Source organism: Armigeres subalbatus, chromosome 1 (genome assembly GCF_024139115.2).
Source record: "Armigeres subalbatus isolate Guangzhou_Male chromosome 1, GZ_Asu_2, whole genome shotgun sequence".
In the NCBI taxonomy this organism is placed as follows: Eukaryota; Metazoa; Arthropoda; class Insecta; order Diptera; family Culicidae; genus Armigeres; species Armigeres subalbatus.
This window is the reverse complement of record NC_085139.1, coordinates 142,322,628-142,349,975: the sequence shown is the minus strand read 5'-3', so window position 1 is coordinate 142,349,975 and position 27,348 is coordinate 142,322,628. Positions and strand designations below refer to the sequence as shown.

The following is a 27,348-nucleotide window of genomic DNA, read 5'->3' as shown; positions in this document are numbered from 1 at the left end:
AACTTTATATTTTCTGGTTTGTTAATTTTTATCGGTGATGAAAAATACACAATTTCCGTTTTTAATAACGTTCCAATATCTGATGATGACTAAATGAAGTAAGCCGAAACGTTATTAAAAAACGGAAAATGTGTATTTTTCATCAGCAATAAAAATCAACAAACCAGAAAATATAGATATAATGTTCGTTTGAAATTAGAGCATATTCCAAAATGAAACAAATGAAACGTTACAATTAATTGCAAATAATATCGGCAACTCGGCCGTACGAAAATCATTTTACTTTTAAATATCTTGGCTGTGCATATGCACAACACATGTTTCAAAAATGGACAAATTATTATAAAATTTACGAAAAAAAATCCACGTGTCTTGAAGGGACTCGAACCCTCAACCTCCTACTCTCTAGATAGGCGTGATAACCCCTACACAACAGTCGCACTCATCAAATGCTTTAGCCAAGCAAGCCATGCTAATCCGCCCAGCCCGTCGCTGGGGGCATAGTGTGTGATGTTCTCGAAAATAAACAATGTGGGCTTGCTTGATTGTGGATATACAACAGTAAAGCACATGTGACGTTTGGACAAATCCGAAAGATATTCAATTTCCAAAAAGGAGATAACCGCGTTGGATGTTAGTACTCGGTCCCTGATGGCTATTCCGCAAACGTGACTTTCAAGTGGTCTTGTTGTGTAGGGGTTATCACACCTATCTAGAGATTAGAACGTTGAGGGTACGAGTCCCTGCAAGACACGTGGATTATTTTTTGCAAATTTCATATCAATTTGTCCATTATCGAGACATGTGCTGTGCATATGCATAGCCAAGATATTTAACAATCATGACGTTATCAAATCGAAAAACATTCATTTCGCTCTTCTTATTGACTTTACATCCCCCATTAAGATATTGCCACCTCACAGCTTAGTGTTCATTAAGCACTTCCTCAGTTGTTAACTGCGAGTTTTCTAAGCAGAGTTACCAACCGTCTAAGACGAATTAAGTACGATACGTATTTCGACCACAACTGTGTAGTCGTCTTCAGTTTCTCGTACTTGACTCGACTTGTCAAGTACGAGTCAAGTACGAGACACTGAAGACGACCACACAGTTGTGGTCGAAATACGTATCTGCAAAGATAACGAAAATTAACTGGTGGAAATAAATGGACAGTACTTAATTCGTCTTAGACGGTTGAATACATTCCATTCCATATATATTTTTCAGAGTTACCATTTTTTCATTCGTTTTTCATGAGGCTAACACTATGAAACGTTTATGCCCAGGGAAATTCTCTAGAACGGACTGGGAATAGAACTATAGGGTGGGATGTTTCAACAAAGACAAAAACATGTATTTGCGACGGAACTGCAAGACCTTTTTGGAATAACTGGTTTTAGAATATTTGATTCTTGTATAAGTATGAGAAACAATGCTTGACCACAAAGATGGAATTCGACAGAAATTCAACGTGGTGCGAACAATAACTCAATAATCAACAATAATTATTTCGTGTCAGCCGCGTTTCTTGTGATGCGGGATGGGAAACGATATTTCTCACCTTAAGCAATTTATTTACATAAATTCAGCGCCGTAGTATGCCGTTTGCCAGGTTGGCTCCCACCAAGGGGGCAGCTTTCAGGAGACGACGAAATCAAGATATGTCAAGATAAATAGAATATTTTTATTATATGGAAGATACGGCAAACGAGCAACTATAAAGCATGACCATGCTGAGGGTGGTTGGGTTCGATTTCCAGTGCCGGTCTAGGTAATTTTCGGTTTGGAAATTGTCTCGGCTTCCCTCGGCATAAAAGTATCATCGTGTTCTCATGATATACGAATGCAAAAATGATAACTTGGCTTAGAAATCTCGCAGTTAATAACAACTGGTTTATGTTGAAAACCGTGAGAAGATAGGAGTTTATTTGTCAATGATATTAGCATTTTACTGGAGTGTCGCATGGGTGAATTTATTTCTTTTCAAAGGTAAAAGAAACGAAAATTGCTTAAACCCCACTTCAGAGAAATGCTTATAACTTCGCTGGGTAAACACTAATCTTTTCGCTTTTTTCAGCATAACATTCTGTATTAAATTCATGAAGATCTGAATGACTATCATAGCTCTTCATCGTAAATTGTGCAGACCTACTACAAATCACTGTTTTTGGATGTTTCTGTATACATCTTTGCATATAAACTTCCAACAAGCTTAGCACCGTCCAAACGTTGGCCGATTTGGCTGAAAAAAAAGAGGGCGGCCCATCAAAAAAACTGAAAAAAAGTTTTTTTCCATACTAATTTGAGCCACCCTAGACTACATACTTCAAATGCCTGTGGTAGCGATAGTTGAAGCCATTTAGAGCAAACGATGAACTTTTTTTTTCATTTCCACATCTACATGTGATTCGAATTGGTATAAGTGAAACGCTATTTGAGTTTTTTAATGACTTCTGGTTGAATAAGAAAAATCTGAAATTATCCTATCCAAAAAGTTATTTGAAATCATATGCGTAGATTGGATTAGATTTATTTTTGGGAACTAGGGGAAAATACGGCTTTGGCAGGTTTTGTTCTATTATTGTCAGGGGGAGCATAATCTGTCATAGAAAACCTCCCTGACAATAATAGAACAAAACCTGCCAAAGCCGTCATTCCTCTTAGTAAATAAATATTAAAATGAAATAAAACAAAAAACTTCTTGGATTTGTTAAAAAATGTTTTGAAAATCTTCAATATATTCAGAATTTTTATTTTGTTGCATCCTCAAACTATTATTTTTGGGCAAAAAAAAATCCGTGGCGGGGAGAAACACAATTGTTTTTTAATATTTGTACCTATTGGTCTGAATAATTGGAGAAAAATGTCCTTAATAACTATCAGCGTGCATAACGGATTTCCCTCCAACAGTATCAATTTATCCGGGAGCCCGTATTCGTATATAGCTGATCTTGATCGATTTTATCATATGCGGCTTTGAAGTTAATATATAGGGTAACGATGGTAGTTTGGACATCTGAATATATTTTGGACTTTTGGCTATATTTTCTTCAATTTGTCACATAAATATAGTTAGAAACGTGAATATGGAAGAGATTAAAGAGACACATGATTCCTATTTATTTAAAGAAAGCTAAGTAGAAAAACACGCAAAATACAGTCAAAAGTCCAAAATATATCCAGATGTCCAAAATACATCATTTACCCTAGATGAAATAATTTTTTTTGTGTCATGTCCAGTGTTGGGAAAAACGCAAACCTCATCAAACATGGGGGGGTTTAAATTCATCTGATTTACGTTCTTTGCTTCAAACTATGGATATCAAATCCATGCGTAAACATAAAATTTTGGCTTAGATTGGGTTTTGACGGTTTTCTGAGAGAAATCCTTTTTCGGCAAATGAACGAAACGATGCGATTCTGCATGGAAAACTCAAGCGCGGTTGTCTCCCTACAGAATCGCAAGCGAGTTAGCTTGCACATGAGGTTTCGATTATTGAGATTTGAGCATGATTCTGCGAACACTGCGTGCTGCGTCTGGTTGGCTAGTCATCGGACAGACAAACAGGGCTATTATATTATACTATATATAGTTTATTTGTGGACGCAGTAGCGCCCGTGGCAAGTTTTTTTTAATATGAACGGTTCATTAATTCATGCATTAAAAAAAATCAAAATTTTTAACGTCTGTTGTCTGTGATTTTTTCATCAAATGCTGTGTCTGGTTGTCTAAGGTTGCACTGGTTTTGTTTTCTGCATCTGATAGTAAAAAAGAATTGACGTGTCAAATATTTTGTTTTTTGTGAGAATTTCCCCGCGTGCTGCGTCTGGTTGGCTAGTCACCGGACAGACAAACAGGACTATTATATATAGTATAGTATGGGCAAAACGGATCACTTCGTTGAACGGACCCGATCTGGATCATTCACGCTAATGATCCGGATCTTTGGAACTAAATGTGAGGTGAATGCACTACAATGGGCACATTGCATATTCATTTGTTACGCGTATATCATTGGTTACGCGTGTAGATCTGCAGGTCTTCACTTAAGGGGTTTCTTGAATAACCGCGAACATCTTCCATACACATATTCTATTATAGGTACCGTCAAATGGGGGGAAGATGATCATTGAGGCGAAGATGATCATTTGATGTGTCAGTCAAAAGTGCCTATTTTTTTTTATGAAACGGTAGTCAACAATATTATCTGTTCAAGTGATGTTACCGCTAAGTAGAAAATCCGAGTGTTTCGATTATAATCATGAAAATGTATTTTGTGGAAGAAAGAGAGAGAGAGTCATAAATGACGCTATTTTCGATTCAAATATTGATTTCGTAGACTTCTAATAATTTGATAATTTAATTTATTTTAATAAATGCGAACGCATTTCAGAAAACTAAAGTTGTTGATTATTGCAACGTATAGCAGTAGGGACACGGCAGGTATTTCCGTCCATCGTCGTAGGGGTTAAAACCAACGAAAGCAACGTACATTTGCTAGAACTCCACTATAGCAGAACGTTTCTCGCACACCAATAACAACAGATTTATTTGGTAGCAATCCATCGAAAATTGGAATGGACGAATGAAAGCTGTCATGGACGTGAACAGATTTCCGTAAGACAAATAAAAAAATAGGGTTTTTTTTATTAGTGATTCCTAATAAACTATGATTTGATCAATGCGCTAATAGTACGCAATGGAAAGTAGGAGCTCATGTACATGTTATCAGGGTTCGGATTTCTCACTCACTCACACGACAACAGATCACTCCACCATGCATTTTATCCGGATAAATTACAGTGTGATAAACTCCGGCACCCTCCGGGCCCTCCTTAGTCGTGCGGTAAGACGTGCGGCTACAAAGCAAGACCATGCTGAGGGTGGCTGGGTTCGATTCCCGGTGCCGGTCTAGGCAATTTTCAGATTGGAAATTGTCTCGACTTCCCTGGGCATAAAAGTATCATCGTGCTAGCCTCATGATATACGAATGCAAAAATGGTAACCTGGCTTAGAAACCTCGCAGTTAATAACTGTGGAAGTGCTTAATGAACACTAAGCTGCGGGGTGGCTCTGCCCCAGTGTGTGGATGTAAAGCCAATAAGAAGAAGAATGCGTTGCAGTTATCGAATGGCATTTGCTAACTGAAACGTAAACACGCTGCAGACCGGCTACTGTAGCAGACATCTGGCCAGATATTTCAGCAGGTTATAGCACCTTGAGAGACCCCTCTAAAACGGCAACCTCGCCGTTATACTCTCAGCTCCTAACTGTACCATAAGCTCAACTCATAGATATACCAATAGAAATTAAATTTTTGGAGAGGCAATATAGCGATACAAAGTTTCACCGCTCTACTGTACGAGTAAGGAAAAATACCACAGCCTCTTTTGAGTTGATAGTTTTCCCATTGGTTCCAAATTGGGGGTATCAACATATCGTGATTGACTACTTTGCTGAGGGAATGCACGATTTGGCAAACTCGTGATGTTTCTTTCAATGTGAAGGACACGCACAACTGTGTCCACATACAATGTTGTTTGTTGAATAAGCCAAGTCTCACGCCAATCAAACTTAAATCTGCAATTTTGTTCTCAATCTTGATTTTTCAACCACAGTGCTGAAGAGCAATCTGAACTTGTGATAATTAATTCGTCGACGTAGATAGTCTCTATTACTTGCGGATCGCGGCTCTTGGCGACTCATCTGCGTAATCATTGTGTCAACAGCCTGTTTATCATATTTCAATAGAAAAAAGTACACGAACGATACGCTGGAGAATGGCACACCGTTCGTTAGCGTTAGGAATTTCTTCTCTATCGTGGTAGAATCATGTGAACCGTCGACGGCATTCGTAGTTGCATTTTAGTTTGGGGAGTGATTTTGTTGATCGAACGCGTGCGCGTCTAACCAATACGCGACGAATAGTAATTTTTCTAGTTTCGTGGGGAGTCGGAAATTTGTGTTATCCAGTGCAGTTCAAAATGTAGCACCGTAAGTGTTTTCTAATGTCGGTAGAAGGCGCTATCGGAGAAAAGTTTTGCAATTTGGCACATATAAGCATAGTTTTGAGTGTCGAAAAATACAACAGTAGAATGTTAATAGTGCAGTTGGGACTAGAGTAGTGTGTTCATGTTCAACAATATGTTTATGTGATGGGATATAAATATTTGACTTATTTCCCAATTATCACATCTTCTGATTTCATCAACTGGAAGAATCGCAACTACCCGTGGCAGGGATCTAATATCATATGTAAATAAAAATGTTTGAATAGTTAGTAAGTGAAAACTACATATGATGTGAAGTATAAGAAAACCAACAGATTTGAGATTTCTTTGCAAATAGGAGTAGTTTATTTTTCAACAGAACCGTAAGATATCAAAGCTAATGGAAAATAATTAAATTTAAAAGATGCTACGAATCAGTGAGTGCATATTAGACCTATCTGATACTAATTTCAATTTAGAAACAAATGTTCATTGAGTCGTGACAGACACATAAAATGTATCCTGAGTAGAAAAGCAACACTAGATTATAACACAATTGTAGTAGAATTATTTATTTATAGCAATCGATGATATAATGATAATAACAAAATTATAACAGCATCATTTATGTTTCAATGTTTTGTTATAAAATTTAGTTATTTCAACAACATTCTGTTGTCAAGTTTACAAAAGACTATGATAGAATAAACGTTCAACTCAATAACGCAGCATAATTTTGTTATTCTCTTTTGCTTGGGATACCCCTTTATCCATAAGTAAAGTAATTATAAACGTGAGGAAGGATGGATGGGAGGGATAAAATAGCAGAAGCATACACTCTACCAGCGACTGTTAGATTTTCTAACAATTATGTATAAGAACCTACCAAAACCTGTACAAGAACTGGCCATATGCGAAATTGTTAGATTCTCATACAAAAAATGTAAGCTTGCAAAATTGTAAGGTCTCATACAATAATTGTATAATAATCTAGCATTTTCGCATATGCCTAGTTCTTTTACAGGTTTTGGCAATTTGAATTATGCCTAACGTATTTATGCCAATCGTACTTATGCTTCACGTCGCAGACTACAAGAATATCCATCGCCTGGCGAGATTCTAATGAACTAGAGTGTTCGTCCAAAATCACCACACAATAGTACACATTGTGACCTGTCAGTCTTGTAAGATTCCCGAGAAAGCTGTTATCGTCCATAATTGCCATAGCTCTACGTCTATCCTAGCATATGCCACCTTGGAATGGACCTGATATACGAGGTATTTTTAAAGGGTTTCCCATTCCATGAAGATGTGGCGAGTAGCTGTCAACGAAGCCAGCCTGGCAACTTCTCATGAACTCATTCACAACGAGAGACAAACAACAGAAAACTGTCGGGAGTATCACTTTGTAAGCTACATTCAGGATGTTGATCGCTCACTAGACACCAACTTGTCACTTCTCTTGTAGATGGGGCATATGACCCCTTCGTTCCACATTTCTAGTAGTTCTGTTTTCCATAGCATGTGCATACAGTTTTTTTTCTCATCCACCTTATTTCAAGTTACTTTTCAAGTTACCGAAAGAGGTGGGTGCTGCATCGTTCTCCAGCAGAATCACTTTGTACTCTTCGTCGAACTAACCGTTTCGACGATTATGATACAGCTACGTACTTATAAAGACTGCACTCCAGCAATCCCTAAGAGGAGTCTAATCAAACTCACACTCTACATGTGGCACTGCCTCGAGAAGTTGTACGAGAACAATGATACAAATAAATACAAATCACCAGTATCCTGCGGAATGCTAGTCCGAAGCAGTTACTTCCTCCGCAGGAATATCCACAAGGCCACATCAAGATAACCTAAAGTTCTAATTGACATTATATTCTTCTATAACATCAATGAATCATAGCACTACCTCGTTGCAGTATACCTGTGCTAAAATCTCTCAACGGTGTCGGTGCTAAATATTGAGAAACTACAAGACGGTAGACTAGCCCAAGACTACGCGCAGCAGCGCAAAGTGGCACTTACAATGGAAGAACAGATAGATGCAATTTATCTTGAGGATGGCTGGAGAGATATTCGATCCGCTATCGGTTGTACCGCAACCACGGTTCAAGACACGGTGTTCCCGTATTTGATAAATGACTGGTGAGATGGTGAATGCGAGCTGTCCAGGTTTGGGAACGCAGCATGGGCGAGATTGCTGCATACCGCATAAGATAATGTGACCAGCAAGCGTCCTGCGAAACGCTGGACGCCTATCTGGATTGCGTCACTGTCTTGAAAGTAAATTCCCCAAAAGTGCATTTCGCATAGAATTTGGCCCAAAAAAAATTGGAAAAATATTTGTAAGGCTGCATGAATTGTAATAAATTTGTAAAACGAAGTTGAAAAATGCAGCGTCCCACGAAACGCTGGACGTCTGGTCACATTAGCATAAGAGCAAATGAGATACGATACAAACGGACGCAGAACAGACAAAACTCGATTCTCTGGATGAAGGAACGCCAGAAAAAGATCAAGAAGAAGGTATCTAACATTGGAGGTAGTTTAATGTGTCAAAGCAGCCATCTCGCCACGTTGAAAAAAAAAAACCCAAACAAACAGAAAAAAAGTGGAATCAACACAAACACACTTGATAACCAGCCACTCGCTGACTATTACATTTTTCACTACTTACCACACCACGTGTGTGATGCACATTATATGGATCCGGAACGGAGACGGTATTCCTTGCAAATGGACCAGGAAGTAGCAGGCTGTCCGTGCAATTGGCGAAACGGTATCCACAGTAGACTACTTGGTAAGGATCTAATAGCTGACCGAACCGATGTAACAAACTTGTGGGTACTGCTGAACCGGGAAGACCAACGCGTACTTGGTGTTCTCGAATGGAAAATAATGCGTATCATCTATGATGAGGTGCAGATAGGGGGCGACATGTGGAGGAGGAGAATGAACTTAAGTTGCATCAGCTTTTGGTAGAGGCATCCATCGGTGGGCTGGACACGCAGCCAGAATGTCGGACAGTTACTTACTCACTCTGTCTCTGCTTCGATGTCCTACCGGATTCCTTTACAGCGTTTGCTTGCAGATTCCGTCTCCGCTCTTTCGTAATGTGTGGCCGATCCACCCCCATTAACGCTCTCGAATTTATGTTGATATAGGTTTTTGATGACATCGTTGATGGAAGCTCGAATTATAAAACGTAGACATCGGTTGATGAATTAGCTTTTACGTGATCTCTGCTTGTACGATGAGGAATAGTAGCGGAGACAGAATACATTTTTGCCTCACTCCGGTGACTACTCGGATGGGGTCAGACAATGCTACGTTATGCAAGACTCTGCACGTCGTACCTCGCTTCGATGAGGACGACGATTTTGTCCAGGACTCCCTTACGTCTATGGGCGCCTCACAGATTAACGTGGTTCAGACGACATGACATGATTAATTATTAGAATTAAAGTTAATCGCCTATTTTCCGCATATTGACCACTTGACATGGACTTTAAATTGCAACGTGAATGCTTCTGAAAAGGCTCGAAACTGCCAAACCGGATGTATCGTCCAAACATTTACAATCTATTTCCCAAATCAACGTTTCCACACATACACTACCCGCCAAAAGTATGGAAGCGCAAAAATAAGTATTGCAACACCTACTTTGAATATTGCAACACCCCCAAAAAAGTTTAGCATCACTTCAGAACTCCCATATTCCCATCGGATCTTTTCCATGTAGAATAATGGGACCTTCAACAAAATTGTTCACGACGATAAGTGCATTAGGCCGGACGTCAATTTAGCTCCCTGGGTGCCTTGGCCACCGGGTGGACATCCGGATGCTCCGGATTCTGGAACACGTGTGAAGTCACAATTTAATAAATGCATTCATTCCAGCAAGATGCGGTTTTCATCATCTTTCGTAATCGCAATAAGACAGGAAAATCAATGCTGACTGACGTTTGCTTGACCAGTTAGTGGTAGCCTCCCACTGATTCTCCGGGAGTTCCGGAACATCCGGTAAAGTGGTAAATTATTAATATTCGTCCCAGAAATCTGCGATTTTTCTAAACGGTTTGTGGAGGCATTGTGAGAGAAAATCAATGCAAGCATCACTAATTGACCCCAGGTGGTCTCCCAGTATTCCTCCGGAAGATCCAGAATATCCGGTAAAGTGGTCAATTATTTAAATTCGTCCCAAAACGCTGCGATTTTTTTCTAAACGGTTTGTGAAAGCATTGTCAGGGAAAAATCAATGAAAGCATAACTAATTGATCCCAGGTGGTCTCCTAGTATTCCTCCGGAAGATCCGGAAACATCCGGTAAAGTGGTCAATTATTTAAATTCGTCCCAGAAAGCTGCGAGTTTTTCTAAACGGTTTGTAGAAGCAATTTCAGAGAAAAATCAATGCAAGCATCACTAATTGAACCCAGGTTGTCTCCCAGTATTCCTCCGGAAGATCCGGAACAGCCGGCAAAGTGGTCAATTATTAATATTCGTCCCAGAAAGCTGCGATTTTTTCTAAACGGTTTGTGGAAGCGTTGTGAGAGAAAAATCAATGCAAGCATCACTAATTTACCGCAGGTGGTCTACCAGTATTCCTCCGGAAGATCCAGAATATTCGGTAAAGTGGTCAATTATTTAAATTCGTCCCAAAACGCTGCGATTTTTTCTAAACGGTCGGTGAAAGCATTGTCAGAGAAAAATCAATCCAAGCATTACTAATTGACCCCAGGTGGTCTCCCAGTATTCCTTCGGAAGATCCGGAACATCTGGAACATCCGGTAAAGTGGCCAATTATTTAAATTCGTCCCAGAAAGCTGCGATTTTTTCTAAACGGTTTGTGGAACCATTGTCAGAGAAAAATCAGAGCAAGCATCACTAATTGACCTTAAGTGGTCTCCCTGTGTTCTTCCGGAAGATCCGGAACATCCGGTAAAGTGGTCAATTTTTAAATTACGTCCCAGCAAGCTGCGAGTTTTTCTACAACGTCTGTGGTAGCATTGTGATAGCAAAATCAATGCAAGCACCACTCATTGACCAGTGGATAATCCAGTGAAGTGGTCATATTTAATGGTTTTATAATGCATCCCAGAAAACTGCGATTTTTCCTATACCGTTTGTACGGGCAAACCTCAATGAGTCGATAATGAAGACTCGTTTAAATATCGAGACGTGGAATAGAGAATCATTGAAAATCTGTTTGAAGGGACCATCACAGTAACCCAGAATATTTTTTTCAATATGGCATATTTTGCCTCCATGAGTCGATATCGAGTCGAGTCATAGAACATCAACTCATAGAGATTTGACTGTAATAGTAATGCCAGAGTGAAATCAATGCGAGCATTTCCCATTAACGCCTGGTGGCCACCTAGTAATCCTCCGGGAGCTTTAGAATATCCGGAGAAGTGGTAAATTTTTGTAATTCAACTCAGAAAGCTGCAACATTCTGAAAATCGCTTGTTGTAAAAATGTCAGAGCTAATTCAATATAACAACCAGTCGTTCTCCTCGGATGGTCCTCTAGAAGTTCTGGAACATTCGGTGAAGTGGTCCATTTTTTTAAATTCGTCTTAGTAATCCTCCCTCGTAAGTTAGATGTAGCAATATGAAAGCAAAATTTCACTGAGTGGTCCTGTGCGCCGCCACCATCAAAATGAATTGTATGAAAATTTACCACGTCCAAATATTTTTTACAACGCCGATGGCTATTGTAGGCAGTAGGATTATGGATTTCAAACTTTTTTCCAAAAGAGTATTAACAGTAAAGTCAAGTTCAGTTTTCCAGTTTCGTCTAACTCCTGTCAGAAATACATATTTTCATTCGCATAAAATTCTATCCTAAAATCTTTCTGGAAGGGAATTTCCCGGAGCTATTCCTGGATTTTTCTTGAGAATACCTTGAGAAATTTTGGGGAATTTCGAAACGAATCTATAAAGGGATATCTGGAACAATTCTCCACGTAATTTCCGCAGAAATTCCTGGTAATTTTTGGCAGAATTCCTTGTGGAATACAGGCCCTCCTTGTGGAAGAAAAAGTGGGAGCATTTCTGGGGAGTATTTTCAGGTTAACTTCTTTATAATATTGCAAGAGTATTTCCTGAAAATAAATCGTGAACGGTTTTCTGGGTGATTTCTGGAATTCCTGAAAGAACTTCTAAAAAATTTCAAACGGTTTTCTGGCGGAATGCGGAATGCGAAATTTCAGGAAAAAATATCGGAGATCGGAGATAGGTGGGCTTAAAAGAATTCCATGTGTATTTAGAAACGAATTCAGAGGAAATTTCTGTATAGTTCTCAAAGTAATTTATGTAGAGATTTTGGGGGATTTCTGGAGTAGGTCCTAGTGGAATTTTCGGACTCCAGTGGAATTTCCGGAGGAATTCCTGCAAAAAATTTCAAGGGGATATCTTGGAAGAACGGACGGAAAAACATTTGGAGGAATTCCTGGAGAATCTTCCGGTACACTTCCTGAAAAACTCCCGGAGGTATTCTTGGAGGAAATTCTTGAGTAGTTCATGGAGGAACTTCTTAAGGAATTTTCCGGAGGAATTCGGAGGGACTTCTGGAGGAATTCCTAGAGGAACTTCTTGAGGAATTCCTGGAGAAACTTTCGGAAGCAGTCCTGGAAGGTGAAAGATCTTCCGGAAAAATTCCTGGAAAGAATTTCTGGAGGAACTTCCGAATGAATTTCTGGAGGAGCTTCCTGAGGAATTTCTGGAAGAGCTTCCGAAGGAATTCCTGGAGGAACTTCCGAAGGAACTTCCGAAGGAATTCCTGGAGGTCTTCCGAAGGAATTCCTGGAGGAGCTTCCGAAGGAATTCCTGGAGGAAATTCCGAAGGAATTCCTGGAGGAACTTCCGAAGGAACTCCTGGAGGAACTTCCGAAGGAATTCCTGGAGGAACTTCCGAAGGAATTCCTGGAGGAACTTCCGAAGGAATTCCTGGAGGAACTTCCGAAGGAATTCCTGGAGGAACTTCCGAAGGAATTCCTGGAGGAACTTCCGAAGGAATTCCTGGAGGAACTTCCGAAGGAATTCCTGGAAGAGCTTCCGAAGGAATTCCTGGAGGAATTCCCGAAGGAATTCCTGGAGGAACTACCGAAGGAATTCCTGGAGGAACTTCCGAAGGAATTCCTGGAGGAACTTCCGAAGGAATTCCTGGAGGAACTTCCGAAGGAATTCCTGGAGGAACTTCCGAAGGAATTCCTGGAGGAACTTCCGAAGGAATTCCTGGAGGAACTTCCGAAGGAATTCCTGGAGGAACTTCGAAGGAATTCCTGGAGGAACTTCGAAGGACTTCCTGGAGGAACTTCCGAAGGAATTCCTGGAGGAACTTCGAAGGAATTCCTGGAGGAACTTCCGAAGGAATTCCTGGAGGAACTTCGAAGGAATTCCTGGAGGAACTTCCGAAGGAATTCCTGGAGGAACTTCGAAGGAATTCCTGGAGGAACTTCCGAAGGAATTCCTGGAGGAACTTCGAAGGAATTCCTGGAGGAACTTCCGAAGGAATTCCTGGAGGAACTTCCGAAGGAATTCCTGGAGGAACTTCGAAGGAATTCCTGGAGGAACTTCCGAAGGAATTCCTGGAGGAACTTCCGAAGGAATTCCTGGAGGAACTTCGAAGGAATTCCTGGAGGAACTTCCGAAGGAATTCCTGGAGGAACTTCCGAAGGAATTCCTGGAGGAACTTCCGAAGGAATTCCTGGAGGAACTTCGAAGGAATTCCTGGAGGAGCTTCCGAAGGAATTCCTGGAAGGAACTTCCGAATGAATTCCTGGAATTCTGGGAGGTCTTCCGAAGGAATTCCTGGAAGAAGTCTTCCGAAGGAATTCCTGGAAAGTCTTTCGCAAGAATTCCTAGAAGGACTTCCGGAGGAATTCCTACAATTTTACCACAATCGGCTTAGAAAAGTCGCAGCTTTTAGGACGAGATTCAAGAATTGGCCACTTCCCCGGATGTCCCGGATCTTCCGGAGGAACAATACGAGGCCACTTGGGATCCATTAGTGATGCTTGCATTGATTTTTCTCTGGCAATGCTCCCTCAAACCGTTTAGACAAAGTCGCAGCTTCCTGGAGCGAATTTTAAAAATTGACCACTTCATCGGATGTTCCGGAATTTGCGGAGGACCACTGGGAGGCCATCTGGGGTCAATGAGTGATGCTTGCATTGATTTTGCTCTAATAATTCTGCCATTATCGGCTTTGAAAAAGTCGCAGCTTTCTGTGACGAATTTCAAAATTTAACCACTTTACCGGATGTTCCGAAACTCCCGGAGGACCACTGGGAGGACGCCAAGGGTCAAGCAAGCGTCAATCAGCATTGGTTTTTCTGTCATATTGCGATTACGAAAGATGATGAACATTTGGCATGTCGCTAGAATGAATAAATGAATTAAGCGGTGACTTCACACGTGGTTCAGAATCCGAATAATCCGCGGTCTACCTGGTGGCCAGGGCAGTCCAAAGAGCTAAATTGTCCTCTTTCGCAATGCACTTATCGGCGTAATAAATTTTGTAGAAGGTTCCACCATTCTAAATGTAAAGGATCCGACGATAAATCTTCACGAATATGTTAGTTCCGGAGTGATGCTAAACTTTTCGGAGTGTTGCAATATTCAAAGCAGGTGTTGCAATACTTATTTTTGCGCTTCCATACTTTTGGCGGGTAGTGTATGTTGTAAGCATGTTTAAGTATTTTAGCTCACATAAGTCCTTGAACCCGGTTGGTTCCTCATTTTTTCATTTATAATCACTTTCTTGGTCGTTCGGCTCCCGGCTTCGTCGCGAGATACCCCGATAATCGAAAGGCGATGGTACACCCCCGCCCCACCCTAAAAATAAGACCCATTTTTGTGAAGGTTGCTGCGCAATTTGCAGTACTGTCACATATTCGTTTCTCAGATCATCGCAAATCCGAAGCCGTTTCTCACTTCAGCGATTGTCAGGTCGAGTACCAAAGTCAGTCCAGAGATTCATGGCAGGGAATTCTTCGACCGACAGGGACTGAAATCAACTTCCTGGTTACTACATTACATCTCCTTGGAATTTTCCCGATCAACGCAGGCTTGAGGCACCTTCTCACTTCAAGTGGTAATCGGTGGATTGCTGAAGTCAGTGCCGAAGTTTTGGGTGAAACGTTTTCAAAACCAGTAAAGAAACGCTTCGATTCAAAACCGGTATATCAACGCGTCTCGATCTACTCGGTAGTGAATTTATCCTACCCTAAAGAAAAGTTTCCGGTGAAGACATCCGGTCAAAACCGGCCAAACCAAAACCTTTGCTCTCGAGCCATTCAGCTCTCAACTCGATCGCGGTCTACAAAGATAGTCCCCGTTAGCGATCTGTCCAGCTTGGTAATGGAACCTCGGTGCTCTTACTGGGGTTGTTGGCTTGCTGTATTATACCTCTCCTTCAGCAGGAAAGTTCATCTGCAGTACCTACGGGGCATTTGTGCGCTTGGTACCCTTGCATCCGGTGTGGCCCGCTGTTTCTCGGCACTCTGATTTCACTGTAAAATAGCTGCGATTTATGATGTCGTGGCCGACACTGCATTCCACATTCTATGGATGATGTTCTCCAATGTGGTGTCGCATGTATCGAAGCGACGGATGCGAACAGCACGAAACTTTTCTGATGCTAACCTATGCAGGGACAACCAGAATGGACTATGCCCTGAAAATTCGCTTTCCCATGAGGCTTATCGACCTAGTTCAAGACTCTCAGTTTGAGACAATAAGTCTACCATTTAAGACACCTTGAGCCTACCTGCCCTTCGATGCGCTAGGAAAATGCGACCAGCTGCTCGATTAATCTTATTTTCTTACTCTACTTTCAGATGAAGCGTCAGCAGTGCGTAATTGATCTCGTGATCGTATTGGCTACGGTTCCAACACTAATTGTAGTAGCGCTGCTGTGTGAGTATACGATGAATCAATCGGACTGGGCCGACCGACTCGAATCCCAAATTATCGTTCTGGGTTTGGCCGTGGCATTTTTTGTGCTATGCATCATGCTGACGGTTTATTTGACCCATCGAATAGGAGCCTGTCTGTGGACAGGACCACTTCCTGCGGATCAGCTAATGATCTTCAACGTTTCGCGGGACTTCGAGTGCGGTTCACCCCCGGACTATGATACAATCCTGCTGGATCCGCCGCCATATCAAAAGCTGGAGAAGTACCTACTCCTGGATGAGCCACCCCCGTCCTATGCTGCGTCAGTGGCATCATTGGAAGGGGCTCATATCTGATAAGAGTGCGGCTGTTTGTTGAATTTAAAAACACAGGGATAGCTACATTTTAATTAGTGGTATACAGAGACATTTTACCGGAGAATAAATTAGGTCGTGCACTGCTGGAACATAATTATGACTGTTTATTGACTAAGAAAGATAACGCCAACTTACACAGAATGTGTGCAATAAGTACGCTAAGTAAAGTCGCGCCGATTAGGTCTATGCCATATAGCTGGTAGAACGGAATGTCATGAGCGGGCGATGCCAAATAAGGCAATCCTTTGTTTTCAAGCACTTTTTCAATCCAAAAAATTGCGCGTTCCAATGGCGGTTGTGGTTGGGAACGAAATAAATGCGATCGAGCGGCCATTTTCTGACGGTACCTGTAAATAATAAAAAAGAAAAAAAAAATAAGCTTTTCGTTATGCCTTTTGGTTGGAAGAGATTCTTGTTTATGGTTACATAATGAGCATATTAAACCCTTAAACAATATTAAATATTAAACGACTCGTAGCGGAATTAATCTGACCGTAATGGCAGACTCAAATCTATTGAAGTTTATAATATGACATCTCAACCCAGACTCCCAGAGAGTTGTATGGCGTGGATGTAGAAAAACTGTTAGGTCATTGACGGAGTCTGTGGAAGTTCCACAATGTGTGACTACTTCAGCAGCAAGCTGGCATTTAGTGGTACGCATCCATCCATTGGGGTGTATATGCGGTAGCGGTATATGGAGAGTGTCCCTAATGAGCAGAGTAGCGATAGACAGTGGGAAGCACTTAAAGTGTGAGTGGTCTGCTTCGGCAGCAGTAGAGTCCTATAAGAAGAGTAACGCCATGTTCCACGTTGACAGTTCTCCTGCTCGTTTGGAACGCGCATTTGTATGGGACTGATAGACGATTATGTTCCAATTCTGACACTTGACGACACTGTTATTATAGTCACTGTAGGCAGCAGTATACACTCAACCTTCGTCACTTATTAGGGAGACGTAAAAAGAATATGACGTAAAAATAATTTTTGCTACAATTAATATTCTCTAATTATGTGAAAAACTTATATTAGATAAAAAATCACATAAAGTTTTAATAATAATTATTTTCCCCACATAATTCGTTTATCTTTGAGTGATTTTGAATACGACCTTGAAAGATCATCTTTTCACGTTGGTGCCACGAAGCTTTTGGATAATTATAGTATGGCTACCTTATCTCAAATCAATGGAATTGTAAACGAGAACGGTCGTTCGCTTGATCTCTGTTTTACTAGCGCTCGTGAAACCGCTCCAGTTATCTCCAAGGCACCGGTCCCTTTGGTTAAATTTGTCGCTCATCACCCAGCTCTCGTAATTACCGTCGAGGAAACCGCTGGCCGTGATTTTTCTAGTACTGTGGCTGCAGTGACCTACGATTTTCGAAGGGCCGACTATCGCAGTGTTGTCGAAGTTCTTTCACGACTGGATTGGGATGGAATTTTGGATCCGATCGATGTCAACACAGCTGCCCAAACTTTCTCTCATGTCTTGGCATACATCATCGATAGGCATGTCCCGAAAAGAATTGTCCAGTCTGACAGTCGCACTCCGTGGATGACTAACGAACTTCGCTCGTTAAGAAGGAATAAAAAGGCTGCTCTAAAAAGGTTTACTAAATTCCGCTCACTTTCTTTGAAACGATACTATGTCAGCATAAATTATCAGTACAAGCGCTTAAGTCGGTTCCTTTTCCGACGCTATCAAAGAAGGATCCAACAACGCCTAAAAACTCACCCGAAATCTTTCTGGAATTACATAAATGAACAGCGCAAGGAAAGCGGATTGCCTTCATCCATGTTTCACAATGACGAAACAGCTGACTCGCAACAGGACATTTGCAATCTTTTTTCGGCTAAATTTTCCAGTGTGTTCGAAGAAGAGCTACTGTCCGCTGACTCCATCACCTCCGCAGCCGAGAACGTCCGCTTGGCTAACCAACAGCTGGTTAGCATTGACGTGAGTGCTGAACTTATTACTAAAGCCGCATCTCAACTCAAGGGTTCATATAAGCCCGGTCCTGATGGGGTGCCATCCTGTTTTATTAAAAGAAGTATCGAATGGCTACTGGCTCCAGTTCAAAAGATTTTCCAGCTTTCATTCTCCAGCGGAGTATTCCCTTCCTGTTGGAAAATAGCCGGAATGTTTCCTGTATATAAAAAGGGTAACAAGCGCGATGTTAATAACTACAGGGGAATTACATCGTTATGCGCCGTATCGAAGCTATTTGAACTTGTTATCATTGATTACGTCAGTGCACACTGCAAGCAACACATCAACACAGACCAGCATGGCTTTGTAACTGGGCGCTCCACAACTACGAATTTACTATGTCTAACCTCGTACATCACGGAAAGTATGAACACTCGGGCCCAAACGGATGTGATCTACACAGACCTTTCTGCTGCGTTCGATAAGCTGAATCATGACATCGCGATCGCAAAACTGGACCGATTAGGCATCGGTGGGGATCTTTTGAAATGGTTTCGCTCGTATCTTACTGACCGCCAATTAACGGTCGCATTAGGCGACCACCGATCAACGTACTTTCGTGCAACGTCGGGTATACCACAAGGCAGCCATTTAGGACCGCTGATTTTTATCATGTACTTCAATGATGTCCATCACGCTGTTAAGGATCCACGATTATCATTTGCCGATGATCTCAAGATATTCCTATACGTATCTGCTCGGTTACTGATTGCCATACTCTCCAAGGTCAAATCAATGCTTTCGCTGATTGGTGCACTACGGATGGTTGTTAATCCGACGAAATGTTCCGTTATAACATTTCCACGCAAAAAAGAGCCGATTATCTTCAATAACCATTTGCTGGGAACTACACTCGAACTGGTAAATCACGTGAAGGATTTGGGTGTGGTTTTAGACTCAAAACTGACATTTTCACACCACCTTTCATACGTTGTCGACAAAGCGTCTAGAACCCTGGGCTTTGTCATGAAAACAGCGAAAAATTTTACGAACGTCTATTGTCTGAAATCGCAGTACTGTTCTTTGGTGCGCTCTACACTAGAGTATTGTTCGTCAGTATGGAGCCCGTATTACATCAACGGCGTAGAACGTATTGAATCTATTCAACGGCGTTTCCTGCGGTTTGCGCTTAGAAGTCTAAACTGGAGAGACCCGCTGCATCTTCCTAGTTACGAAGAGCGCTGTCGCTTGATTGCCTTAGAGCCACTGCGTATCCGCCGGGATGTGGGCAGAGCCCTATGTGTAGCTGATGTACTTCATGGAAGAATAGATTGCGAAAGAATTTTACAACAAGTCAACATGAACGTTTAACCAAGACCGCTACGGAACAGTTCGATGCTGAGGCTCCCCTTTCGTCGCACTAACTACGGTGCAGAAACTGCAATCTACGGCCTCCAGAAAACGTTTAATAGAGTTTCTTCCATGTTCGACTTCAACTTGACGCGGAATGTTCTTCGTCGTAGATTTTTTGAATTTTTTCGTTGATTGTATGTGATAAGGCTGCATTTTATTTGTTTTATTTTTTTTTATCTTGACAATGCTACTATGTTATATTTTTTTTGACTATGTGCGTTTTTTAGTATTAATTAGTATTTACATACATCATTAGGGCCAATTGTAGTCTGTTGATGGAATCACACAATAAACAATTAAATTAAAGAATACGATACATAACCAAGGCAATCAAAAGACCCAAATTATGTATAGGTTATTATCACAGGTTCTAGGTCTTCTAAGAGTTCCATGTAGTTTAGGCTTTCAGACCTCCAAGCATAAACTAACAAATATAGAAATTATTGATATGGTACATGCTCCAGGGGGTGGGATCTCCAGTAGCATTGCGAGCAAAGGCGTAGGATTGCCAATTCGGAGATGGCGAGTTCGATTCTCCGTCCGGTCTAGGATATTTCGGGTTGAAAACTTTCTCGACACCCTGGGGTTAGTGTATCCATTGTACTTGCAACATAAGATACATACTCATGCAATGGCTGGCATAGAAAAGCTTTCAATTGAAAACTGAGGAATTGCTAATAGAATACTAAGATGAAAAGCAGGCCAAGGTCCAGTTGGAATGTAGTGCCATAGGAGAAGAAGAAAAAGACATGCTCCAGGCTGTCCAAACATCAATATCCCTAGCGATTCTTTAATCAAATTGGACATGCCGTCAACGTGTGTTCCATTCCAGGCTATCCTAGAATTCCAAGAATTGGAGTACAGGCCTTTAAGACACTACGGGTAACGAAAGATCTATTTGCTCCTTTAAGAAATGAAACAGGCTCTTAGTGATGCTTTGAACCAGATTGGATATGATTTAAATGCATTCCACGCCATCCAAGAATTCCAAGAAATTTAGTACAGGCCTTGAAATCAATACGCATAACAAAAAATCTATTTGCTTCTTTAGGGATTTGACTTCTTGTTTAATGTTTATCCAATTCTATGGTTCTATGGATTTCAAAGGACATGGAACTTTTACAAAAGAAATAGCAACCCTTGGGTATGCGTGACAAATTCAAGGCCTGAACTCCTTTGTCATTGTCATTGCGAGGCATGTCGAGACATTGTCGCCTCGCAGCTTAGTATTTATTTATTTATTTTTTTATTGTCGTCAATCATAATTGTAGACCTATTTACATTTGTATTCTTAACTATTCTAAATAACATTAAATAATGTTGATACTGTTTAAACTTATTGAAAAATGTCATTAGCTTATAATACGAAGATCTGTTTCAGCTGTGTTTTGGACATCGATAAGTCAATAGTGTCACAATGTTTATTATAAGTGATCATCATTTGATTCATTGGGCCATTTTTGCATAGTTTGTTCGATGATAATTTACGGAGAATATTTGACGATGTCGTAAAGATCGTAATGGAACATAAAAATTAAGTTTTGATAATAGCTCCGTTGAGTCAATTCTGTTGGAAACAATATTGTTTATAGAAGTTACAATTGCTAAATCTCGACGCACTTTCAGTGAATGAATATTGATGAGCTTACAACGAGCTACATATGGTGGCAATGGAAATTCGGTCCACCCTAACTTTCGTAGTGCATATAATAAAAATTGTTTTTGAACTGACTCAATTCTGTTGGCATGAATAGCTGAAAATGGGGACAAAACTATGCTGCAATATTCTAAGATTGGCCTTACATAAGCTGTATATAGTGTTTTTATTGTGTATGGGTCCTGGAAATTGTAACAGAATCGTTTTATAAAACCTAACATGTTGTTGGATTTGCTTACAATTAAGTTATAATGATCGATGAAAGTTAGTTTTGAATCCAATATTACTCCCAAATCTCTTACTCTATTGCTTCTTACTACGTTCTGATCATCAAAACTAATATTTGCGCTGAGTATGTTTCGTTTTCTGCTGAAGGTTATTGAGTTGCATTTTTTATATTCAACTGTAGAAGACTTTTTTTACACCATGTATGGAATACCAATATTTCATCTTTGAATGTATCGATATCCTCGACAGTTTTGATTTTTAGGAAAAGTTTCATGTCATCTGCATATTAATTAAGACATTCAATTTATGAAGCACAAGAGGGAGGTCATTTACAAATAAAATCAAAAGTAACGGACCTAAATGAGATCCTTGAGGAACTCCAGAAGAGGCTTGTAGCACATTAAGCACATTCACATTTGTTAACTGCGAGGTATCTAAGCCAATTTTCCATTTTTGCCTTTGTATATCATGAGGCTAACACGACGATACTTTTATGCCCAGGGAAGTCGAGGAAATTTCCAACCCGAAAATTTCCTAGACTGAGCCGGGAATCGAACCCAGCCACCTTCAGCATGGTCTTGCTTTGTAGCTGCGCATCTTACCACGCGGCTAAGGAAGGCCTTTACCTTCCACATTTAATTATTCATGCATTGGGGTTTCTTGCATAACATAACATTACATGGGGAACCTAACCACTTCTTTAACACAAAACAAAACGTGACGATCGTTTGATAAGTGCTAATAGATTGAACATAGACATTTTTTTTAGTAATCAATTAGCAGGGTAATGCCCCTGTCTGTACTTCCGTAATCTGATAAAGTGACATATGAGCCAAATTACAACCTACAAGTTGCCTATAAGCCAATTTACATCCTACAACCTACATAAACCATTATTGTCAATTTTGAGTATTAACTGCTTCTATTGGCAAAGGCCTAGCATCGAAGAAAAGAAAAAGTAATTTTTGTTAACTAAATCTGGAGTTATGTACATTTTAATTTCTGGTATATATCACAACGGTCATTTCGTTACCCGAAAAAGTGATCATGTACAGCTCTACCCATCGAAATTAATATTTATGAGAAAACACGGAAATATGTTTGTTTCTGGAACAGGATTTTACACAGTTTTGAATTTTAAGATGAATTGCTTCTATTTAGAATGATTTTGGAAATGCACATGAATCACTTTTACCGGCATCAATATTGGGTTTATGATGCCTTTCGTTCCCATGAATAGTGGATCACGTGCATTGCGTATCGAATGACTTGGAATTTGTAAAGAATTTTTTTATCCTTATTAAAAATAATTTCAGCCCACGACTGGCTCATCCCTAGTAAAGAAACTTCACATATTTCTCATTAATCCTAATTATTTTTTTCATAACATGTTGGAGCAATTAAGTTACAGAAAATTGTAAATTTTTTTTACTCGATGTTTTTGGGAAAATGCGTTTCCTTCAAAATTAACTCAATGTGACATGTACCATTGTGTACACTGTACCTCACTGTACCACTCTCGCTGTTACCGGTTCATGTATAACAAACAAAAATGGATAAATTTACACGGTTATCGTTCAGACTGTTACTGTTTTGTACTGTGGAAAAACAATCAAATTTGATCAATGTTGGGAAATGTTATTCAAATTTCTCAAGGTCTCAAAAGATTTCCAAGGGGGTCCAAACACGTAAACCTGTATCTAGATGTCATAATTCCACTCGAATGCTGAAGTTTGATACCCATATTGCCACAGTTTGAGATATTTTGAAAATGGGAGATTTTGGTACCGGAGGCTTCCCCAAAGGCGTCGGAGCTGGCCCCAGTGTGGGGGAAGAGTCGTTTGGCCGAAGCCCGAAAGCCATTTGGCCGAATGCCACTTGGCTGAACAAACTATTAGGCCGAAACTCATCTGGCCGAAAGTCATTTGGCCGAAAAGGTCATTTGGCTGAAAGGGTCATTTGGTCGAAAGGGTCGTTTGGCCGAAAGGGTCGTTTGGTCGAAAGAGTCATTAGGCCGAAACGGTCATTTGGCCGAAAGGATCATTTGGCCGAAAGGGTCATTTGGCCGACAGGGTCATTAGGTCGAAAGGGTCATTTGGCTGAAAGAGTCATTTGGCCGAAAGGGTCAGTTGAAATGTGAGAAATTAGGAGTAAGAAGAGAGACGTTTCAATTATCATTCCTCATTTCGCACTTCTTACTGTAAAAAATGAGGAGCTAAACAACTTTCGGCCTAGTAGCATTTGGCCAAATGGCTTTCGGCCGAATGGGTTTTTGGTCAAATGACCCTCCCGCCCCTGTTGTTGGCCATTTCTGGAACAGGTGCCACCATGATAGAGACGAAAATAACAACATTTTGTTGGACTTAAAGAACCAAAAAAGGAAGCTGTGGACAAATTTATTGCATCGGACCCAGTGACCAATCGGATTATGACAATGACAATCCGTATATCCCAGTGACAATCCGTATATGAGAACCACATCCCAAGTCCCAATGTGTTTCCTGAATTCTGGGATCCGTACGAGCAGAACAGTGATAAAACAAGGGCAATACGACAAAAAATGACGAAATGGCAGCGATTTGATTTTTTCCTTTACTCAGGCTGATACGAGTTGAAACAAGTTAAATAAAACTCAAAACTACCACCTATTTGCAGGTCGGTGACATGACGCCATGTTTTTGTAGCCAACATCTTTGATGATTTTTTTGATTGAATATCATCTTTCTGCTGTTTCAAAACGCCAATACCACAGTAATATGAAACAATGGAATAAAAGCGAGTTTGCAGAACTTGTTCTTAGATATCAAGCATAAATAATATGTTGAATATTTCTACTCCTTATGACAGGAAGAGTAAGAATCCGTAACTAGGGGGTCCACCATTGGTCATTTTACCCTACTATCTTCTGTAAAGGTCTGTAAAGGTGAAGTGCTTTTAAATAGCTTTCTCTCATGCTACACACGACGTAGAAGTTTTGATAAACCAAACCGTTCATCAATAAGCAAATGTTCATTTTATCGCAGAAGTTTCAATTAATTAGAAATCTTATCGATTAATGTTCCTCAAGTATCTTATAGAACTAATGAAATATAATTCTATAACACTAGTGTTTGAACACCCTTGAAGCTCAAACCAATGTCTGTGGATTGGAACCGATGTTTTGTACCACGCTCAAAGCGGCGCTCACAGTTGCGTTTAGCTTGAAAACTCACAGTTTAGCTTAAAAAAAGCGTGTGCCATACCTGTGATCCGTAAGAATGCTGCCAATAGATTCCTTCAGCGAGTTTTCGTTAATTTCGTCCAGAAATAAGCGTATCCCTACTCCACCTCTGACTAATTTGTCTACATTTTGCAGCTGGTCAGCGAAAAACGGAATGCCTATCACTGGAACTCCATACCAGGTCGCTTCCTGTAGTCCTAGTAGTCCACCATGACCTATTAGCAGCTTAGTCCTTGGATCGGACAGAATAGCTCCCTGTGGTATCCATTTCTGTACCAGAACGTTTGGAGGAAGCGGCCCCAAGCTTTCCGGATCACCATGCTTCCAGATGAAGCTGTACTCCGGTAGATTGGAAAATGTTTTCAAAAATGCTTCATTTATGTGCTTTCCTAATCCTTCACATTGAATATTTGTACCGAAGCTTAATAGTATCACACCTTTGCTGGGAATATCCATGAACTCTAATATATTTGGAGAATTTTTCTCGAGTCTGGAAATGTGAAGGCCTCCCACGGGTATGACATTCGGTGGTAAAGCTTGATGATAATCCATGCTGAAGTCGCTGTTGACCAGAACAATGCTGGATAACTTTTCAATTTCCTTCACACTTTTCGAGTTGCTCCCAAATAATGTTCTAACCCTAGCATCTTCCGAAGCCATGAATCGAACTTGCCGTTGGTAGTAGTCCAGCAACCAGTAGAAACCATTCAAACATCTTTCCGTAATGGTCATTTGTTGACCAAATTCAGCAGCATAGTTCGGCAAAGTAGTGAATCGCACCGGTACGTCTGATAGGTGCATTGTGTACGAGGGAATGTTGAACGCTGACACGGAAACTATTGGAGGGCTTCCAAACCTGGCGACAAAGCCAAGCAAAAATTGACCCATTGTAAAATCATGAATGATGAGATCAAACTTAAAGTTTACCGGATACTCTATGAGCTGCTGAATGGCAATATCTTTAGCCAGAATGCGGCTTGCTTTTTCGTAAAAACTGTACATGTTTATAATGTTTTCGATCGGTCCCATCTCAGACCCCGCGTTGCTGCCTTCAGCAGCGTATTCTGCCATTATTTTTGCATACAATCGCGGGACAAAAAAGAACCACTTTCCAGGAACGGACTGTTCCTTCTCGAAAGTCAAGATGGTCAAGTTATGCCCATTGTCGTATAGGCGGTTGAAAATTTGTTTATTCCAGATGTGATGACTTCGAGATGGTGTTGATTGCAAAAACAGTATGTTGTCGCAATTTATGATGAGTGGTAATGAAACGAGTACCAGCACTAATAAACACAGCTCACTTGAATGCAACATGATGACTGGCCTGATATATGTGGCTTGAATATAAATTTCCAAATTGTGTTATCAGTACTAACTACTAAGTAGAGATAATATTCACCGTGGAGAGTGATAGCATACATAAAACACGACGTGGTGGGTCTGAGTATATAGTTCAAACAAAAAAAAAACAGTATAATCCTTCTACCGGTGAAAGTGTTTTTACCATGATTCAGAATTTGTATCGCAATGACCTATGGATATATGCTGCCAATGTGTCCATATTTGTAACATGTACATTTCTGTCGGTTTTGTAAAATATCTGTAAATTGTTCCCTTATACTCAATTAATACCTGCTTGCCACAACGAAGCAAAATATAAATGCCTTTTTTACTGTCCTGTCGTGCTATTTATTTTTGAAACAATTCAATAATAATTGATCCGTGCAAATAACTATGACCAGTCGATAAAATGATTATATTGTTCCTGATTTTCAAGTTAGAAGTAACATTATTGAAGAAGAAACAGCTTTTTTACAATAGTTTGATGCGCTTTCATGAAATGAAATTCTGTGAAAATTTGACTGTGGAATTTCTTTCATTGTTTATGTTTTCTATGAAAGCGGGAAAGAGTAAAATGTAAATATCACGTGACCTCTCTCAATGAAAATAAAAAAAAACTGCTGCATGAAGCCGCACTGCACTGTGGGAAACTCCATCCGACCGACAAAGTGCGACAAGATGGAGATGGCCGATCCCAAGTGCGCCAACTGTGGCGGCAAACATCGAGCCACCACAAAGGGCTGCCTAAAGCGAGCGGAGTTCCTGGAAATCCAGAACAAGGCTTCCACCAGAACCCTGCCGAAGAAGAACCGTGTTACTCCACGAGGTGAACTATCCGGCCATGGTGGCTTCCGACGAGCGATTACAATCCTTCCACCATTACAAACCGCAGCAGCAGCTGCGTCAGTTCAAGCTCCAGCACCACCGCCTCCAGTGAATGGCCCCCGCTCCCTCCTCCTGGATTCCATCGACAGTCGGAGAACGATAATGTACCATCGGAAGAATCTGTCCCCCTCTAAACCAACTGTTGCCGATTTTCGCGCAGCTGGCCACTCGGCTGCGCGGGTGTAAAATCCGCATTGACCAGGTCTTTACTCTTGGCATGTGCATAATTGAAAATGTTGCTAGAGTGGACCTGGTGAACTGAATGCTTGCTCGCTCAATAGCAAAACCATCTAGCTGAAGGATTTCCTTGAGGAGAAGGAAAAAGACGTGGCCTTCCTTACCGAAATGCACCTAAAACCGAAGGTGAACGTCAGTATCCCGGACTTTCGCATCGT

The 27,348-nt window shown here is 40.7% G+C and overlaps 2 protein-coding genes across 4 annotated transcripts; one reads left to right on the top strand and one right to left on the bottom strand.

Annotated features, from left to right (window-relative positions):
- Positions 1-5,800: 5,800 nt before the first annotated feature.
- On the top strand, positions 5,801-16,373 carry LOC134205188 (uncharacterized). 3 transcript variants are annotated; one of them, XM_062680205.1, is made up of 2 exons: positions 5,801-5,995; positions 15,845-16,373. In XM_062680205.1, exon 2 carries the CDS (start codon positions 15,845-15,847, stop codon positions 16,256-16,258), a length of 414 nt encoding a protein of 137 aa, XP_062536189.1. In that variant the 5' UTR covers positions 5,801-5,995; the 3' UTR covers positions 16,259-16,373. The 3 variants fall into 3 exon arrangements, with proteins under 3 accessions (XP_062536189.1, XP_062536191.1, XP_062536190.1); XM_062680207.1 differs by lacking the exon at positions 5,801-5,995 and adding an exon at positions 6,017-6,256; XM_062680206.1 differs by lacking the exon at positions 5,801-5,995 and adding an exon at positions 6,017-6,281.
- On the bottom strand, positions 16,318-26,041 carry LOC134205186 (UDP-glycosyltransferase UGT5-like). The gene is made up of 2 exons (XM_062680204.1): positions 24,750-26,041; positions 16,318-16,626 (listed from the first exon to the last, which is right to left on the bottom strand). Exons 1-2 carry the CDS (start codon positions 26,039-26,041, stop codon positions 16,374-16,376), a joined length of 1,545 nt encoding a protein of 514 aa, XP_062536188.1. The 3' UTR covers positions 16,318-16,373.
- Between the last annotated feature and the right edge of the window lie 1,307 nt (positions 26,042-27,348).